General features: G+C 43.6%; 1 protein-coding gene, 1 non-coding gene and 1 pseudogene across 2 annotated transcripts in view; all 3 read left to right on the plus strand.

The window, feature by feature from the left end:
* The window catches only part of il13ra1 (interleukin 13 receptor, alpha 1), a 28,606-nt gene extending 24,957 nt beyond the window's left edge, over window positions 1–3,649 (plus strand). Inside the window, exons 8-10 of the mRNA XM_048236907.1 lie at window positions 1,217–1,304; window positions 1,708–1,771; window positions 3,477–3,649. Of these exons, the coding sequence (XP_048092864.1) occupies window positions 1,217–1,304; window positions 1,708–1,771; window positions 3,477–3,572 (248 nt within the window). The 3' untranslated portion in view covers window positions 3,573–3,649. The remainder of the gene's footprint in view (window positions 1–1,216; window positions 1,305–1,707; window positions 1,772–3,476) is intronic.
* Window positions 3,650–12,924: 9,275 nt separating this feature from the next.
* On the plus strand, window positions 12,925–13,013 carry LOC125289960 (annotated as a pseudogene).
* Window positions 13,014–20,214: 7,201 nt separating this feature from the next.
* trnar-ucu lies at window positions 20,215–20,288 on the plus strand. Its single transcript has one exon. It is a non-coding gene; the product is annotated as a tRNA-Arg (tRNA).
* The last annotated feature ends 944 nt before the right edge of the window (window positions 20,289–21,232 follow it).

Raw genomic sequence — 21,232 nt, forward strand, 5'->3', positions numbered from 1 at the left:
CACACACATACATACACACACACATACACACACGCGTATACACGCACGCATACACACACATACACACATGCGTATACACGCACACACACATATATAGAGATTGAGTGGTACACACATACACGCACGCACGCACACACACACACACACACACACACACCGATTGAGTGACAAACACACCCATACCAGTATAGGTACGCACACACATACATAGAGATTATTTGGCACACACAGCCTGCCTGGGGTCGGCCTGGCACACACACATACATTCTGGGTGTGTGAGGATGCACCAGCACTTCTGATTGATCTGCATAAAGACCTGCGTTCCCATAAAGACCTGCGTTCCCATGTATATAAAGACCTGCATTCCCATAAAGACCTGCGTTCCCATGTATATAAAGACCTGCATTCCCCATAAGACCTGGATTCCCATAAGACCATAGTTCTCATAAGAGACCCTAAGACCTCGCGTTCCCATAAGATATGCATTTCCATGTATATAAAGACCTGCATTCCCATGTATATAAAGACCTGCATTCCCATTAGCAATATAAGACCTGGTTCCCATGAATATATACATTCCGTATATAAAGACCTGCATTCCATGTAATATAAGACCGTTCCATAAGACCTCGCGTTCCCCGTGGTATATATAAAGACCTGCATTCCCATAAAGACCTGCGTTCCCATAAAGACCTGCGTTCCCATGTATATCTCGCCCTTGTGTGTTAACCTCATGAAGAAATGTTGGCCAAATCAATGTATAAACCTGTAATACACACACACGCACCCCTAACATAGAGGTGACTGTTCCTGTAACACACACACACACACACACACACACACACACACCCCTAACGTGGAGGTGATTGTTCCTGTAACACACACACACACACATGCAGCCCTAACGTAGAGGTGATTGTTCCTGTAACACACACACACACACACACACATGCACCCCTAACGTGGAGCTGATTGTTCCTGTAATACACACACACACACACACCCCTAACGTGGAGCTGATTGTTCCTGTAACACACACACACACACACACACACACACACACGCACCCCTAACATGGAGTTGATTGTTCCTGTAACACACACACACACATGCACCCCTAACGTAACGCTGATTGTTCCGGTAACACACACACACACACACACACACACACACACACACACCCCTACACCCCTAACCTGGAGCTGATTGTTCCCAGGGCCCGCCAGGGAGCTGTCCGTGGTTCTGGTGGTGGTGTGTGTGTGTGTGCTGCTCTGGATATGTGCACTGCTCTTCTTCTTCTACAAGTGAGTATCTTGGAACAAGCGAGTAGCTTGGAATAGTGTGTGTGTGTGTGTGTGTGTGCGCGCTGCTCTGGATATGCAGAGGTTCAAAATGGCCACAAAGGCCACCATTCTGGGCCTAGCAGCACTTACCAGCCATGCGACGACCAGCTGGGCCTGGCTGAGATAACGACTGGCCAATAGTGTGTGTGTGTGTGTGTGTGTGTGTGTGTTCTGAAGAGTGTGTTCTGTGAGGTGGCGAATATGAGAGTGGTGTGTGTAGACTGTAATAGTTCTCTGTATGTTTATACTGTAAATGTGTGTGTTTGGATCATTTATTGAGTGTGTGTGTGTGTGTGTTTGGATCATTTATTGTGTGTGTGTGTGTCTGTGTCTGTGTGTGTCTGTGTGTGTTTAAATTTGTCAGGTACAAGGAGAGGCTCCTGCCAAAGATCCCAGAGCCTCATCTGGACAGTTTCAAGGGACTGATGGTAACCATCCTGTTTTACACACACACACACACACACACACACACACACACACACACACAGACCGACAGAGATACAGGCATGCACACACACACACACACACACAGACCGACAGAGATACAGGCATGCACACACACGTGCACACAGACCTACACACACACACGCACACAGACCTATACACACACACACACATACACATGCAAACAGACATACACGCACACACGCATACGCATACACACACAAACACAAACACGCGCGTGCACACACATACACACACACACACACACACACACAAACATGCACAAGCACACACACACACAGAAAAACATACACATACACATACACATACACATACACATACACATAAACACACACATACACACAAACATGTGCACACACACACACACACACACACTCACAGTCTTCTGCATGTTCTTCTTAAAGGTGCCCTGCCACACAAAACCGTTTTTACTTGTATTTTTTTAAACAAGTTAGGTCCATATGTGTTTGTGATGTTGTGAATGTGAAAATGAACAGCTAACTCTCTGTCGGCTCTAGCCACTGAAAAAAATAAGTGGAGAAATCAGGCCAATTGCAAAAGCTCTTCAGATTGACGCGGAATTGATGAGCTCATTACTATTCATGAGCTAGCCCAGTTGGAGACGCCCACAAAAAATTTGTTTAGCTCTGTGACAGTTTCATAGGCCAATGCAAGGATGGCTGAATGTCAATCGGGCTTGTGTCGCTATGCACCTAATAGAACTTCAACAATGCATTTTGCCCGCAGACCCAGAACTTGAGGATCAAATGGCTTCCAGATTATTTTTTGGAACAATGCCACAGGCTTTGCAAAAAAGGCAGCTGTTGAAGCCTGGAGCAGTAGGGCTACCATCACAGCAGTCTAAGACCAGTGCCTGTAAAGTAAAACGTTATTGTCAACTCAAGGAAGTGCCATCTTATACAGGCTTAATGGACTCACTAGCATAGCAGGTTTTATTTATAACATTTGGACAATGCTAGCACTCGCCAAGCTAAATTCATGCCATGAAGCTAAAATTAGTTGATAGCATTTTGTCATGTTATGGACGAAACCTACTTGCTATTAGCCAATCAGGAATCAAAAGCAACTTTGCTTGTTGAATATTAATGACAACTGGCTAAAATCAGGAGCAGAGTCTTCAAATACCACTCTAGAATGGCTTGAAACAAGGCAACTAGGCATGTTTTTCCACAAAAAAATGTAAGAGTCCATGGTGAACTTAAAGACATTACACTTAAAGTAATGAAATCCGTGTGGCAGGGCATTTTTAAAGCAGTCAGTCTTCTACCTTGAATGTGAAAATGAATTGTCTTGTGATTTTTGTTGACCCAATAGGAGTGTGTGAGCGTGTTGATAACCTGCGTGTGTGTGTGTGTGTGTGTGTGTGTGTTGATAACCTCTTTACCTGTGTTGACCCAACAGGAGTGTACGTGTGTGTGTTCTGTGAGGTGGCTGGTATGAGAGTGTGCGTGTGTGTGTGTTTGTCTTGATGACTTCTGACTCTGTCCTCTATTGACCCAACAGGAGTATCTTTGTGTGTGTGTGTGTGTGTGTGTGTGTGTGCACGTGTGTGTGTGTGTGTGTATGCGTTTGCGTGTGTGTGTGTGTGTGTGTGTGTGTGGGTGTGTGTTGATGACCTCTGACCCTTGCCCTTTGTTGACCCCACAGGAGCGTCTTTATGTGCCAACGCCCGAGAGGGTGGAGATCAGCCTGGAAGTGTGTCCCAGCAACACAGATGTGGACAACACACAACAGATTTCATGACACACACACACACACACACACACACACACACACACAACACAACACACAACATAATCATGACACACACACACACACAACCCACAACATAATCGTGACACACCCACACACAACATAATCGTGGCACACACCCACACAACACACAACATAATCGTGACACATACACACACACAACACACAACATAATTATGACACACACACACACACACACAACACAATCGTGACACACACATATAAACATAGTCAACCTGTAAAGCCTGTTTTATGCTTCTGTGTGGACTCAACGGCGTGCCTCCGCGAACCCCTCTGCGTGGCTGTGACCCCCTCTGGGTGGCTGTGACCCCCTCTGGGTAGCTGTGAACCCCTCTGCGTGGCTGTGAACCCCTCTGCGTGTCTGTGACCCCCTCTGGGTGGCTGTGAACCCCTCTGGGTGGCTGTGAACCCCTCTGCGTGGCTGTGGACCCCTCTGCGTGGCTGTGGACCCCTGTCTGACCCCTCCACCGTAGCTCCACGTGCACCTCCGAAAAATTGTACATTTGCGTCGAGGCAACGCAGGCCGCAAGGATTGTGATTGGTCAACTCGTCCTGTGTGTTGATGGTCGGTGTTTCAAGCAGCCTACTGTCTTAAGCTTTGCAAATAGTTCAGACATATTTTGGTTAGCCGACGGGTTATCGTTTGTAAAGTGTCTATATATCAGTAACATTATAAATTAGCCCTTGCCAGCAAAAGCAGTACTTTGTGGGCAGTTACATTGCTAAAGTTCGGCTATTAACATAACAAACTGACTGGCAGACACCTGTAAAACCAACCTCAGACTTATTTGCTGGTTACAGTAGGATTTTACTGTGTCTATTTCTCGATACTTTTTACAAAATCTAAGCAAGAAAGGGCCAAACAAATAAGATTAATATTTTAGCACGACAGGTTTGCCATTCTGAGTAGCGTTTTGGTCATACAGTCTGTGGTTTCGGTGGTGAGCGACGCAGACACAGGCGACAACGAGCGTTCTGGCGGTGAAATGCACCGCGATGCAAAGCAACCCCACGCAGAACCGTAAAAGGGTCACGACGCCGTAGGACTGGCGCAGTAGCTACGCCGTGGAGTTGACGCAGAAGCATGTTGAGCCCTTTAGTGAGCTCAGACCTTGAAGACTCTTGAGTGTACGCACACACACACACACGCTCACACGCATTCACAAGCAAAGACTCCTATTAATCATTAATCACACACACGCACTCACAGACACACACACACACACACATGCTCACACACATTCACAAACAAAGACTCCTATTAATCATTAATCACACACACGCACTCTCACACACTCACACTCACACTCACACACACACACACACACACACTGTGAAGACACACACACACACACACACACACACACACACACACTCCAAGAAGATGCAGCTCCTCGGGCTACTGAGGTCAGAGACTGAGCTGAACTTTGGGCAGACCCTGGCCTTTTTAAGGTGGACTGGAGCGGTGGAGTTGGCTGGTGTGTGTGCCTCCTCCAGGACTACCTTAAGGACCCCTCAGCATCCTGCTTTTGTTCCCAGCTCAGCACTGTCTTACCACAGGGACTCCCACTGAAGACCCACTGTGTGTGAGCGCACACATGAGTGTGTTTTCATTGGGACTTTGGCTGATGAACCCGTGTGTGTGCGTGTGTGTGCGCACATAAGTCTGTTTTCATAAGGACTGTGTGTATGTATGTGTGTGTTTGTGTGTGTGCACATGAGTGTGTTTTCATAGGGACTGTGTGTGTGTGCTATATGCTGTATATCAAATTTGAGTGTATCCTGAGCTGGCTTATGCCACAGTTAAAGCAACACCAAAGATTATTTTGAAGCTTAAAATAATGTTTCCAAAATTGTTTCAGTGGTTCATCAACTTGTAACAGGGTGAACGGCACTTCTGCATTCGCTTCGCAGCCCTCTATCAGCTATAACCGCACTATGTAAGTTTGCCAGATCGGGTAGCGGATCTGTAGTTTGATGGAATGAGACATAAGAAACTACAAATTTGACATCATACTTCCATAAAAATCATGCAACATACTCTACCTTGTCTGTGGACATTGTTATTTCCAATGAAATAACGATGCTGGATAAACAGATAGCGTGTGTGCTTTGATGTTGCTTTAATGAGACACATGATTTGAGTGTGTGTGTGTGTGTACAGTATGTGTGTGTGTGTGTGTGTGTGTGTAGAGTGTGTATGTACAGTATATGAGTGTGTGTGTGTACAGTATGTGTGTGTGCGTGTTTGTATGTTTATTCCTTCATCCCTATGTAGTCCTCTGTCTACCTCAATTGCCTTGAGCCCTGCACAGGCAGGCGGGTGTGCTCGCCCTAGTGCCTGGACCCTAGCGTCTTGTAAATGTGTACAGATCTGCCAAAAGAAGACTGTTGTTTTCTCTGCATTGTATTTTAAATGGTCTAATTGTACAATTAAATGCTGTTTTGTAATGAAACCCCTCCCCAGCTGTGGGATGCTTCCTGTAGGTTTGTGTTGTTGTTTGGGCTTCGGTCCATACTGGGTGTGCTAGTAAGACCATGTGCCACTCTGACCATTTCTCAAAGTCAAGGATGGGTCCTTCAAATTCGCTTTTTCAAGGACGTTACATCATCGAATCTCACCAAGCACTGTTCCAATGTCAAGGGTGCTTTAAAATTCTATCAAGTATTGAGTCCTTCGTTCTGAGATTTTCTGAGAATTTTCGAGGATGCATGCGTGTATCCTCTGCATGCTTGGAACACCCACAATCCTGTGCGCACACATGATTTTTAATAATACACCTGCAGCTTCCTGCACACTCGCTAGTCTGTTCCATTGTGTGTTTTCCGAATGCTAAGAAGAAGGATTTGACTTGGCAGGGCTCGTGGTACCTAGCACGATTTGACTCGGCAGGGCTCGTTGTACCAAGCACGAATCCTTGACTTTGAGAAAGGGTCTCTGTCATACTTGAGAGAACTGGCTCCAGTGACCTGTGCACCATCCTTTGTGAACGCCATCTCCGATGGGCCGGGCATGTTCATCGAATGGATGATCCCTCCAGTCTTATTATATGGCGAGCTGGCCAGAGCCCGCTGCCAACATGGCCGCCCCTGCTTACGCTTTAAAGACAGTTTGGCTACGCTCCTCCCTAATAGCCTTGTGTACCACACACTCTTGACTACGTTTTGCTACGCTAGCCTCATGAACCATACTGTGAACCACACTCTTGACTACGTTTTGCTACGCTAGCCTCATGAACCATACTGTGAACCACACTCTTGACTACGTTTTGCTACGCTAGCCTCATGAACCATACTGTGAACCACACTCTTGACTACGTTTTGCTGCGCTCCTCCCTAATAGCCCCGTGAACCATACTCTTGACTAAGTATATATAAGTATATATACTCTTTTGATCCTGTGAGGGAAATGTGGTCTCTGCATTTATCCCAATCCGTGAATTAGTGAAACACACTCAGCACACAGTGAACACACAGTGAGGTGAAGCACACACTAATCCCGGTGCAGTGAACAGTGGCGCTCGGGGAGCAGTGAGGGGTTAGGTGCCTTGCTCAAGGGCACTTCAGCCGTTCCTACTGGTCGGGGTTCGAACCGGCAACCCTCCGGTTACAAGTCCGAGGCGCTAACCAGTAGGCCACGGCTGCCCTAACTGACTACGTTTTGCTACGCTAGCCTCGTGAACCATACTCTTGACTACATTTTGCTACGCTAGCCTCGTGAACCATACTCTTGACTACGTTTTGCTACGCTAGCCTCGTGTACCATACTCTTGACTACGTTTTGCTATGCTAGTGTGGTGAATTTCTAGAGACGAATGTATGGCCAGGCAGGCACCAAGGGATGATGTCATGCATGAGCCAAGACAGGAAACAGGCCTGCTGTATGTAATCTAATAGACTTGTCTGGTACCAAACAAATGGTGCACATTATTTTTATGAACAATATGGTAAACTTATCCACCAATATGAATAATTGGGTAAACGCTGATTGGCTAAAGAGGTGTCTGCCATTTGCATATGGGGCAGACACCTGGTCAAGGATTGGCCAAAATCACTGAGGAGGTGGTGTTCTAACACCAGCTTTAGCGGGTATAACAGTTGGCTCCCAAGGGAGTGAACTTCAGAATTTGCGCATCTTCTCACCTGAGGCCTGGATTCCGCTGCAGAGGATATCCATTCACATCTCCTGCCTGGTTGGATTTGTGAAATAAAGGCCTTTAGCGGCTACTTCTCATCTCAGATTGTTCTGCTATTGTTCGTTTGTTCGTTCAAGCTAGCATCATATCATTGATCCCAATGGGAAAGCAAGCTTGCATCATATCATTTATTCCAATGGGAAAGCAAGCTTGCATCATATTATTTATTTCAATGGGAGAGATAGCAGTCACACATTTCATCTAGTTATTAATTCACAGGACATGCAGTCCTTTTACTAACACAACGGTTATAAAGAAATATGTATATGTTACTGTCTCATCCCGAAACTACATACATTACTAAAGTAATTTGCAATCCCCACCCCAGTGTAGAGGACAAATTTAGCTAGTAGCTAACACTTAAAATAAAAAACATAACCTCCTATGTAATCACCATTAACTTACTAGCTAGCTATCGTTAACTGTGGAACCTCGGTATAACCAAAGATCCTTGATTGCTCTGCTTTAACCCTCTCTGGTATAACATAGCCAATTATTTCATAATAGTTGTAGGAAAAACATTATTACAATAGTGTTATGATGCAGTGTTTGTTTAGAATAGGGTTGTGTGCTATATAAACTACAGGTCTCTATTGTGTGCAATATTACAATAGTGTTATGATGGAGTGTTTGTTTAGAATAGGGCTGTGTGTGTAATGAGACTATGTTGTGTGTGTGTGGGGAGGGGGGGGTGGCTATGTGAAGTTAGCCTATATCTATGTTTATGTCTCTGTGTTCTGGGTTGGCTATGTGAAGTTAGCCTATATCTATGTTTATGTCTCTGTTCTGGGTTGACTATGTGAAGTTAGCCTATATCTATGTTTATTTCTCTGTGTTCTGGGTTGGCTATGTGAAGTTAGCCTATATCTATGTTTATGTCTCTGTGTTTACTGGTGTTAACTCACCTTATGTGCTAATGTATGTTTTTGTCTAATTTGTGTAACCACCAGGGTAGGAATTTCACGACGGCCATGGCCGTCGTAGCCCCTTGCGTTGGCCGTGAGGCCCCTTTGAAAATCAGAGGTTTACAGGCCACGGTGGCCTTGGTGCCCCCCTTCTTTCAATATTCTGCTTTTGCGTCCTACTAATAGCGATTTTTATTTAGCCTGTGGCCTGTCAAAATAATCTTAGCATTCACAGCGCCAAATTAATTTAGTCATTTACGCAGTGGAGAAAGTGGCAAGCGCCAAAGAAAGAAAGTGCGTCCAAATTCACCCATTCTCGGTTGAACTACTTTTGAAGTAGCCTATTCATCACACAGACATCACCATTATCACATGAAAGAGCTTTTTCTCAGCTTTTAAGCGATGTTAGCCGATAATTGCTGTGTTGAGCGGTTGTGAGAAAAGTAAATAATATAATTCAATTTAATCATACATTCTACTGAAGGTTTTCGTCCCATGATCTCCATACCCATTCATCTCGATTGTAATACTTTACTGAACCCTTCTTTTAACACATGACAACCCATATATCAGAATAAACAGGAGACCTACCGAACACAAAGGTGTAAAGCACAGTACAGTACTGTACAGTTAGCCGTTCCAGAGTAATCCAGTTTTGAATTTGCAGTAAAGTTCGATGGATTTGGATGTCTCCATATTTGGGCTTTAAGTTTTACAATGTGTTTACATTGTTCCACATGATTTCATAACGGGCCAAATACAAAATAAATGTTACAAATATAAGCCTATATATTGGTAAATCAGATGACGGCTGACTAAGAGTTTGTAAAAGTAGCCTTAATGATCACAAAATGCTAAGCATGCATCTAGGCTATTTGAGTTTCTTAAAGCTGAGCTGTGCTTAAATTGTTCAATACATGATTTCATAACAGGCCAAATATAAAATAAATGTTATATATAGCCTAGATATCTGTAAATATTAGATAGTCAGATGATTTACAGTTCTATGTAATATGTCATGTTTTTTCATTTCATGTTTTGTAATGTTTCATACAGTGATGCAGGTCTGCTGCAGTGAATAGGCTAAATACAACTTTGATAATTTTTATAGCCTACTACTAATAGTTAACTTTGGCCTTGGTGCCCTGACATGTGGCCTTTGTGCCCCCCACCAAATATGCCCAACTGAAGGCCAAGTGGCCTTGCCCCCAGAATGGTGAAATTCCAAGCCTGGTAACCACACTCTCTTGATTGGCCAAGACAAATTTCTCTACCTAAGATACATTAAAGGCTCATCTTATCTTCCCACCAGTTATTTCCTCATGAGGATATTAAGTTTCCCAGTTTCCCACCAGTTATTTCCTCATGAGGATATGCAGTTTCCCACCAGTTATTTCCACATGAGGATGGGGAAATGTTTTTTCCACGTGTATGTTTGTGTACAGTGAGACAAAGTAGTGAATCTGGTTAAACAAGACTAAGCTTTAGCATTTTCATTCTTCAGATACAAGCAGAGACTTGCGGTTTGCCCATAGTTCAAATTAGGCCCAGATATTTCAAATGCCTGCAGTCCAGACATGGAAACAAAACCACGGCTGAAGTGGTTTTGCAAACAAACCAAGACTGTTGAGCAGCTGAAATCCTGACAACAATTCATTCTCAAAACTCCAGTTAAGATTTGAGAATGGTAAGTTACGAGAAGAGGTTAGTCAACACGGTTGCCAACAGGCCCCTGTCCAAACTTTTTAAAAACGTACTGCTGCCTGCCATTAAAATCAACATATATTTGAAGAAAAAAAATCCCAACAAAGGATATGTTGTCTTTGCACCATATTCCATATAGGATGTACATGATTTGAAAATCATAACATTCTGTTTTTATGTACATTCTGAATCCCAACTGCTTTTGAAACAAGGTTGTAAAACATACAAAGGCCTCTCTGTGCTCTAAGCCAGATGTTTGATGTTAGAGGTGTGACACACACGCTATACACACACACAGCATGCCATTGGAGTCGTATCTTAGAGTGTGCCGTTGCTGTAAGTGGCTACCTGATCCCTGACTCCCAGCATGCATTGCTTTACTTCAATTCGACTTCATGTAGCCGTCTTAAGCTGACTGCATAACGTGATTATTTCTTACGTGAGATTCTGAAGTTTTTAACCACATATGACGTATGCACAATAACGGCATGAAACCTCATCAGAATCTCAGAAATAATCACGTTAAGCGGTTACATGAAGTCGCACCCCCCTAGTGGTTAATAATCACGTTAAGCGGTTACATGAAGTCGCATCCCCCTAGTGGTTAATAATCACGTTAAGCCATGAATAATCACGTTAAGCTGTTACATGAAGTCGCATCCCCTAGTGGTTAATAATCCGTTGGTTACCGTGATCCCCCTAGTGGTTAATAATCATTCTTCACATCCCCATTGGTTACCAGATTCTTCACTCCCAGCATGCATTGCTTTCGGCTCGTTCGACTTGATGCAGACCTGTGCAGATCTGACTCGATCTGATGCATGCTGGGATGAACACAATGCTGGGATGAACGCAATGCATACTGGGATGGACGCAGTGCATGCTGGGATGGACACAATGCATGCTGGGATGGACGCAATGCATGCTGGGATGGACACAGCATGCTGGAGAAATCCTGTCCGACGTCCTTGTGTTTTCACGGACTGCACACGCTGAAACCCGCCCTCATGACGTCATTTCAAAGACGTGATAGGGCGGTTTGGAGTGACGTCATGAGGGCGGGTTTCAGTGTGTGCAGTCTGTGAAAACCGGAACGCTTCTTACGCAATTGCAAACAGTTAACTTGTTGCCCAGTGGCAAGATATGGAATGTCACCGTATAGCGATGTCTTATGCCAAGTTAGAAAGTCTATCAGTAAGTTAATGAGGCACAAAATAAGCTATAGCCTAGTAGGCTATAGTGCTAGTAGGCTAAACATAGTGCTAGCGTTTAAATGACATGAATCTTCTTTTCTACACTATATTACATTACATTACATTTGGCTGACGCTTTTTTAACCAAAGCGACTAACAACATGGTAAACAGTAAGTGTTAGAACAATTCTCACAATTTTAGGACAGTTTAAAAAAAAAACATTAGAGTACAGTAAGAATAAGTGCGTCGGTGAGTGCTGTTTTTAACAGTTACTTGTCAGTTTAAAACGGCTGGTGAGTGCTAGGATCAGTAAGACTTGTTGTAAGTGTTGCTATGAGAGTAGATGTTCTCTAAAGAGCTGGGTCTTCAGGAGTTTTTTGAAAGTGGAAAAGGATGTCCCTGCCCTTGTAGGAACTGGCAGTGTGTTCCACCAACGAGGAACAACAGATGAGAAAAGTTTGGATTGGCTTGGCGTGCGGTGGTAGAGCTAGAAGTCGTTCGTCAGAGGAGGGCGCAGCGGTCTGGAGGTAGCGATATGTCTGTATGAGGGCATTCAAGTAGGTGGGAGCAGAACCGGAGACTACTTTGTAGGCAAGCGTTAGAGACTTGAATTTGATGCGGCCGCCATAGGTAGCCAGTGTAGCTGGATGAGCAGCGGGGGTAACATGTGCCCTTTTGGGTTGGTTGTAGACCAGGCGCGCCGCGTTCTGGATCATCTGAAGTGGTTTCACTGGGCGCGGGCTGGGAGACCAGTCAGGAGGCATTGCAGTAGTCGAGTAGGTGAGATGACTATTGCCTGAACCAGAAGTTGGGTAGCATCTTGAGTCAAGTAAGTCCTGATTTTCCATTATGTTGTAGAGTCGCAGCTTGGCATGACCGGGCGACTGAGGCAACATGATCTGAGAAGTTTAGTTGGTTGTCGAGAACAACTCCTAGATTTCTTGCAGTCCTGGTCGGTGAAACAGACAGGGAGTCAAATTTGATGTTGATGTCGTGGTGTATGGTAGGTTTAGCTGGGATGACCAGCAGTTCAGTCTTTGAGAGGTTCAGCTGGAGGTGGTGTGCCTTCATCCATGTAGCTATGTCTGAGAGGCAATCGAGATCCGTGCTGAAACCAGGGGGTCGATCAGGTGGAAAGGACAGATAGAGCTGTGTGTCGTCTGCATAGCAGTGGTATGAGAAGCCCGTCGAACGGATAATCTGTCCCAAGGAGGTGGTGTAGATAGCAAAGAGGAGGGGGCCCAGCACTGAGCCCTGGGGGACCCCTGTGGTGAGATGGTGAGGTGCAGATAGCTGACCAAGCCATGATACGTTAAACGTACATAAGCCGGGTTTCTCTTCATGTCGTACAAATCTTTAGCCTTTTACTAAAGATTTCCGTGGGGGGGGAACAGCCCTGAGTTTACGGTATTGGGGCAGCCGTGGCCTACTGGTTAGCGCTTCGGACCGGTACAAATTCTGAATCTGCCTTGATAATTATTCTACTTTGTCTTTTATTACTTTTTTTACTACTAATTATTCTTTATTTTTAAATGATTTTACCTTGTGTTTTATGTTTTCTTTTTATTATGATCTTTACCTTTTAACTATTCTTTGACTATATTGCCCTTCTATGCCTTTATTTGTTACTATTGTTTTGTTTTTGTTTATGTAAAGCACATTGAATGACCTCTGTGTATGAAATGTGCTATATAAATAAACTTGACTTGACTTGACTTGACTTGAGTGTGTTTCACTAATTCAAGGATTGGGATAAATGCTGAGACCAAATTTCCCTCACAGGATCAAAAGAGTATATATACTATACTATACTATACTAAGCCTGCTTTTCATACTGGCTGTTGATAGAAAGGGGATTCATGGTCATTATAGGCTACTGTAGGACACCATCTTGAACATTGCAAATGTCTGCTTTTCCATAGATACATTTTTTTTTTTTTTTTTTTTTTTTTTTTTTTAAAGAAAAGTCAGATGCAAGTGAGAGAATGTAATGCCACTGAGATGAGGATAGAGAGAGAAAAGGAGAGAGAACCAGATGAAACAGGTGAGAACATGAACAGGTAGTCAAGAAGGCCATAATAATAAACATCTTTATGGCCACATTAATTGCATTTGCCCATATGTATTTACTCAATCTTTTAAAATTGCTCCGTCTTGTTTGCTTTGTGTATTATTATTATTATTATTATTATATTATTATAAAGGTTTATAACTACTTCCTTACTAAACGTTTGTATGTATGTAAAGAGGGAGAGAGAGTGGAGACACAGTGGGTGCAAGACCTGGAAGAAGAGGGCATTTATTCTCAAAAGAGGGCATTTATTCTCAAAAAAGGGCATTTATTCTCAACCACCTCACTAATTACCAATAAAAAAAAGTACATTATATTTAGCCATTTCGTGGATGACTTTGTAATTATGTAAAAAGAAAAAAAATGTTTTACTAAGTAGAAAGAGAGGAGAGCAGGGAGAGTGTTTTGAAGGTGAAAGGGAGCAGACCAGAGAGGAGAGCAGGGAGAGTGTTTTGAAGGTGAAAGGGAGCAGACCAGAGAGGAGCAGGAGGAGCACAGACAGAGGAGAAGGCAGAAGCGTCTGCAGACACGGCTGTTGATTTAGGGCATTGGTTCCCAAAGACTGGGTCGCGACCCACAGGTGGGTCGCAGGAGATTTTATTTGGGTCGCCAGCACAATTTATGTTGTCTAATAGGCCTAACTTATACCATTTAACCAGGAAAGTTATCAGTTTTCTATTAGGATATAGTTTGTTTACCACAGTCATGGACCTCTGTGCAATTTTGCACTTAGAATAGCTCTGAAACTGGGGGGCGAACGCGTCGCAGAGGGGACAGCGTGCATCTCACTCGCAAAATTAAATATTTCTGTGGTGCGCCTGCCATGGATCTCGCAGTTGAAAATGCAAGGGACATGAATCAGCACGAACATTAACGGACAGCTGCTTCCGTTGACCGATTAAAATCTAGTTTCCGTGCTGTCAAGCAGACATCCGTGTACTGGACATATTCAATTTGTGTCATAGGCTGTATAGGTTCGAGATGCACTCTTTAAAGTTAACAGCAACTTCCTCACATTCCTTATTATTTCGGATTTAAAAACGCACAACAGTGCATTATATTAGGCTACAATTTAAATTGACATTTTAAAAGCTATTATTTCCTCTCGTTTTCCACTTTGCAAACTATACTAGGCTACAGTAAAGGCACATTATCTTTTGGCTATTGCGCAAAAGCCTCTTGTTCTGATATTTATTCATTTCACATTACAAGCTTGTCACAACATCAATACACAGCCTTAGTATAAGGCCTACAAACAAGCAAATGTTTAACTCCAGAGATAAATGCAGATTCAACTTCCCAAAGAAACCTCCAGAAATAGGCTAATAACGACTTGAGTTATGCCTAAAACAATATGGGTCGCGATGGTCTGTCATTTTTAAAAAGTGGGTCCCCAGAAAAAAAGTTTGGGAAACACTGATTTAGGGGATAAGGACACTGGAAGCTGCCTCAGTACCCTCTACACCAGTGGTTCTCTAACTTTTCACACTGAGTACTGTACCACCTCAGAAACAATTGGCTCTCCAAGTACCACCATTATGACTGGCATAAAATACAATTGTACAATTGTATTGTATTGCCAGTTTCACATATTGTATATTGTACATAGTGTTTTGCGTTGTTTGTTGCTGGCAGGTGCCTTGGAAGCCTCATTAGTCACATGTGCTGGGCTCATTGTCACCAACTTCAGGTTCTGCTCCAGCATCTCTTTCTAATACTTCCCATTTGGAGCCCTGATTGCATGGATGTTTTTGATCCATCATTTCCTTTGCTTGCCATCACAGCTTAGCTTGTAAACCATTTGCTAATGCTCCATACAGTTAAATACAATTAAACATACAATTAAACTAGCCTAGTAGGCCTATCGGCTCCTATTGGCTGATATAAAGATGAATATAGGCCTACTTTTTTCATGAAAAATAAAAAAATAGTTTAAATTTAACTTCATCGATCGCGTGGTTAAGGATTTTGAATTATAGGAGACTTGGAGACTCCTAGAGTACCACTAGGAGTTTGAGAACCACTGCTCTAGACCAGTGTAGCACACAGAAGAGAGCCTTTCAGTCTAAGTGCTTCCAGAGTTTTAATTGGCTAGAATACTCTGTGAGAAGAAATGCTTCATTCTGCTTTGCATGTAGGGTGATCGGCAAGATATTCAAACAGGAGGAATTTGTGATTGGTGGGATAAAAATTGGAAACATGCACTGAACTTGTTTACAGAAACATAAAACCACACAATTGTTATAGTGGAGGTGACACGTATGCTGGGGAAACAGGAAACTCCATTTAGGAGTCACGATGTGACACGTACGCTGGGGAAACTCCATTTAGGGGTCATGATTAATCACTTGAGAGCAACAACAGAGGGATTTTCTTGGTGTGCATGGAGCTCCTGAAAAAGTTTGACCCTTTCTTAAAAAGCTACACTCCTCCAGCAAACACAACCTACCTTTCCTCTGATAGTCAGAATCAAACGATACAGTGTTGTTCACGAGGTAACGGCAACTGTTGTTAGAGAGATGAGGGAGTCAAACATGTCTGCCATTATGGCCGACGAGGCCAGGGATGGAAAGACAGAGCAGCTGTCACTGTGTGAAATATGTTTCAGATGGTGCTCTTAGGGAAAGGCTCCTAGCCCTTACAGACTTGACTCATTTAGATGCTGCATCACTCTGTGTGAAATATGTTTCAGATGGTGCTCTTAGGGAAAGGCTCCTAGCCCTTACAGACTTGACTCATTTAGATGCTGCATCACTCTGTGTGAAATATGTTTCAGATGGTGCTCTTAGGGTAAGGCTCCTAGCCCTTAAAGACTTGACTCATTTAGATGCTGCATCACTCTGTGTGAAATATGTTTCAGATGGTGCTCTTAGGGAAAGGCTCCTAGTCCTTACAGACTTGACTCATTTAGATGCTGCATCAATATGTACTACATTTGAGCATCAATTGTTGGTGCATGATATTGATGACGCCTTGATTGCGCAGATCTGAATCAAGTCGAATGAGCCTATTGTGCTTACAAGCATCCATCAACATCACCTCTCCTGGAGACCAGCACTATGAGATCCTACACTGCCATCTAGTGTTCATACTGAAACCATGCTTCACCCAGCGAGGGCAAGACTTTAGGTTGGTAAACAGAACATTCCATGGCTGCATCTACAGTAGATGTTCTGTCCTGTTACCTTGACATCGCTGTAAGACATCATCAAGACACTCACGGAGAATCCCACTCTACTTAGACTTAAAGGAGGGCTGGTGATATTAGGCTCATTCCACTTAATGCTGCGCTGATCTTGTCAGGGTGAATGTGATGCACGCTGGACTTAACACTTAACACGTCACATGTTTGCATTGTGCAGATGTCCAGAGTGACTGGTGTCAGGCTGATAAGTTGTCGTTGCCTAAATTTACCTGATGAATGTCTAAGATCGAAACAAATTTTTCTAAATAAATAATTGCTTGCGAAATGGTCAGTGTGCGGGATTCTTTCTAAGCTCCTGAAAATTTGTGAATTATATGTATGAAATTAATATAAAAGTCATAAATGTGTCAAAATTAACTGTGCACGATATTTAATAGCTTTTGCAATTGGGTAATTGCATTGGTTCATATTGCTAGGTTCACACTGCCAAGGCAAATCTGATTTCACTTGATGTGACCTGTATCTGTTGCTCTCCAAACAGTGTGAACAGCGCAGGTCACATGAAATGTGACTTTTTCAACTCTGATCTGGGTCACTTCCATTTGTGGTCTAAATCCAAATCAGCTCTGATATTTTGGAAAGCGACATGCAGTCTGAATTCATGCAACTTTTATGTCAATCCTGATCAACATTCCTCCAGAGTTTTGCACTGGCGGGAGTTACATTGCACTGGCGGGAGTTACTTTGCACTGGCGGGAGTTACTCCAAACATTTCACTGGAGTATCAGAGGTGGGAGCGCCAGTGCTCTCTGTTGTGGAAATGGACGAGAGCTACGGAGGTCAGTGGAGGACAGTGAGGTACTAGACCTCCGACAGTGAGGTACTAGACCTCTAATCATATGGAGGACAGTGAGGTACTAGACCTCTAATCATATGGAGGAACAGTGAGGTACTAGACCTCTAATCATATGCTCTAATCATATGGAGGACAGTGAGGTACTAGACTTCTGACAGTGAGGTACTAGACATCTAATCATATGGAGGACAGTGAGGTACTAGACCTCTAATCATATGGAGGACAGTGAGGTACTAGACCTCTAATCATATGGAGGGACAGTGAGGTACTAGACCTCTAATCATATGGAGGACAGTGAGGTACTGTTGTGTTCAATGTACCTACTGTATGTCCTGTTTAAAAAGTAAAATAAAATGCCTGGGTGAAATTCTGAGATTGTGAACTACCTTTCTGTGGTAACCACTAGAGGTCGCTACCTGTCTGGAGAATGCATACCCGAGAGAGTTCGGACAACTAGGGAATTGAATGGTTTGAGCCATCCCGTTATGGGATTGGTTCCGAGGGGTCACGCGGTCTGTGGACGCCATGTTTCTGACCAACATTAACCAGGTCCCCATTATCATAGTGAAGGGAATAGTGAAAGAATAATAATAAGCTAGAGAAATATCATACATTATTAAAATATGCCCAATTGTTCCGCTTATGAAACACTAATCGGCTACTTTTGATAATTTTATTACGTTTTCCCCCTGCAAAACAACCTCAACCTTCACTGTCTTGAATTTATAAACATTAATGGCCGCGAGTTTCAGACGTCAGTGGACCTGGTTATCCAGAGGTGTCTGTGCCGTCTCTACCGTGTGCGGTTAACGGGGCACCATGTGCGGTTAACGGGCCACCGTGTGTGGTTAACGGGGCAGCGTGTGTGGTTAAGGGGCACCGTGTGCGGTTAACGGGGCGGAGGAGGATGGTGGTCCTCCACCGTGACCGGCTAGCGCCCTAACAGCCTTTAGCTTGCACTAGTGGAGGACATGGTGGCGCTGAGGACTTTGGTGAACTATCATCTGATGTGACTCCAGCGCTTTCTCCTGCCTGTGACTCTGGCACCGCCGCCAGGCCAGCCACAGTGTCACCATCAACTGCCCGTTCATTTGATGCCCACTTCACCACCAGGAGCACACAAGGATGTTGTGATTAGGGCTCCCCTGTTGGGTAACATTCGCTGTCTGTGGGGCCAGAGGGGAACAAAGGTTGGGTGGGCAACATAGCATACATGAAACTGCGGTCAAATTTAATCAAAATGGACATTAATACAAACAGCAGGTTGAGATGGGGGGTTTGGTCTATGTGTCATTCATTCAAGAACAGTCAGGATGATGGAACACTTACTGAACACTTTAATGATTCTGCATCTGTCCTCTTTCCTCAAATCACCCTGTAGCACTGTTATTGTGACACTGACATCATATAGCACTGGTATTATTGGGACACTGACATCATATAGCACTGTTATTATTGGGACACTGACATCATATAGCACTGGTATTATTGGGACACTGACATCACGTGCACTCTATAGCACTATTATTGTGACACTGACATCATTTAGCACTGGTATTATTGGGACACTGACATCACGTGCACTCTGTAGCACTATTATTGTGACTATGATGAACTCCCCAAATACTTCACGATTTCATGTTAATAAGCATTAATATTACATTGTTTCATCATTTGTGTACACAGAGAGTGATAAATACCCCTACATCTTTACTTCTAAGAGACCCTAAGCCGACATTTGACAGTTGCAGCCCTGACGAAGGCACAATACATCAGTTAAAGCCCGAACAATAGCCAACAGAGACAAGGTGTTGTGGGCCAAATGTTGTGATGGTATAGCCCAGATCCAGTGATTTTGTCAAGTGATGTTTGTTGCGCTAGCCAGCGGCTTTGGTTCTGAGTAGCCTACCAATGCTGTTCTCTCGGCTTGTCATCTCACTGACATCATGCCGTTGATAATCCGACAGCCTAGGCAACTTTATAGGCTACTGTCTGTGAGCGACCCACCGTTCCGAGACATGAAAGCGCCTCTCTGAAGTAAGGGATAGACCTAACGTCTGCCGCGCATCGATACAAAATCCGATGAGATCTTTTATGTTAATAGGCTACGGTACACAAAGCACACTGCCTAATGTCTGCTTTGTGGTAATAGCCATGCTTCAGCTACGTTAACGATAACGTTAGCTTGGTCTACTCCGGAGTCACTCCGTGGCTATGTACGGGAGCAAGCCACAGTAGGATTAAATCTGACCCCATGTTTTTACATGTCCCCGTTCAGAAAGCAGAATAAACTTAGAAATAATAAACGTCACTTCAAAACGGCTCTCCTTTCCACTGCGAAGGGTAACTGAGCAGACCCACGTCGCCATGTTGGCTCGTGCTTTGTAACTACGTGCGCACTAGATGCGGCGCGCCCTCTGCTGGTTCGCAGTAAAGAGCCAAAATGGCGGCAGAATGGTCCTGATGCTGAGGGATGCTAAAAGAGGTGCTGCAGAGAGCTTTACGGATCTAAAGGAGAGCAGCAACTCTTCCATTGGCTCAGTCTCTGTGGCGCAATGGAATAGCGCGCTGGACTTCTAATCCAGAGGCTCCGGGTTCGAGTCCCGGCAGAGATGTGTTGCCATGGCTACTGCACAAATGTGCAGAATTTTTTGTACAGTAATCATAATTTGCGTCGGCTACACCTCACATAATTGTCGGTTTAATAGCCTTTAGCCTAGGTTATACCATGTTTAATAGCCTTTAGCCTAGGTTATACCATGTTTAGCCTTTAGCCTAGGTTATAGCATGTTTTCATGTGAAGCTAGCCTAAACATTAAAACCGGTCAAAATTGAAATTCACTGAAATGAATACTATCCTACATTTTGCACTAATAGGCTAATGCTAGTGTAGCCTACATATGATCTGTCAGTAGTAGCCAACAGCATCTATAACTGGCTCTCATGCCTCTGCTGGTGTTGCACAGATGGCCTATTGCATTTGTGCCATAACATTTATTAGAGCCTCAAATAAAAAAAAACATAACAATTAATAGGTTAAAATCCTGATAGCCTAGTGGAAAACCCATAACATTTAATAGAGCCTCAAATGCTCATCCTGATAGTAGATAAAACCCATAACATTTCATAGGGTCAAATCCTTTTTCTAATAGTGGAAACCCCATAACATTTAATAGGGTAAAATCCTTATTCTAATAGTGGAAAACCCATAACATTTCATAGGGTCAAATCCTTTTTCTAATAGTGGAAACCCCATAACATTTCATAGGGTCAAATCCTTTTTCTAATAGTGGAAACCCCATAACATTTCATAGGGTCAAATCCTTATCCTAATAGTGGATCAAACCCATAACATTTCATAGGGTCAAATCCTTATCCTAATAGTGGATCAAACCCATAATATTTAATAGGGTAAAATCCTTATCCTAATAATAGATCAAACCCATAACATTTAATAGGGTAAAATCATTATCCTAATAGTGGATCAAACCCATATCTGGCCAAAACAGGCCTGTGTCCTGTGTCTGTGCTCAAAGCCTGTCACTGTGTCACTAGGCTA

Source organism: Alosa alosa, chromosome 24, assembly GCF_017589495.1.
Source record: "Alosa alosa isolate M-15738 ecotype Scorff River chromosome 24, AALO_Geno_1.1, whole genome shotgun sequence".
Classification (NCBI taxonomy): domain Eukaryota; kingdom Metazoa; phylum Chordata; class Actinopteri; order Clupeiformes; family Clupeidae; genus Alosa; species Alosa alosa.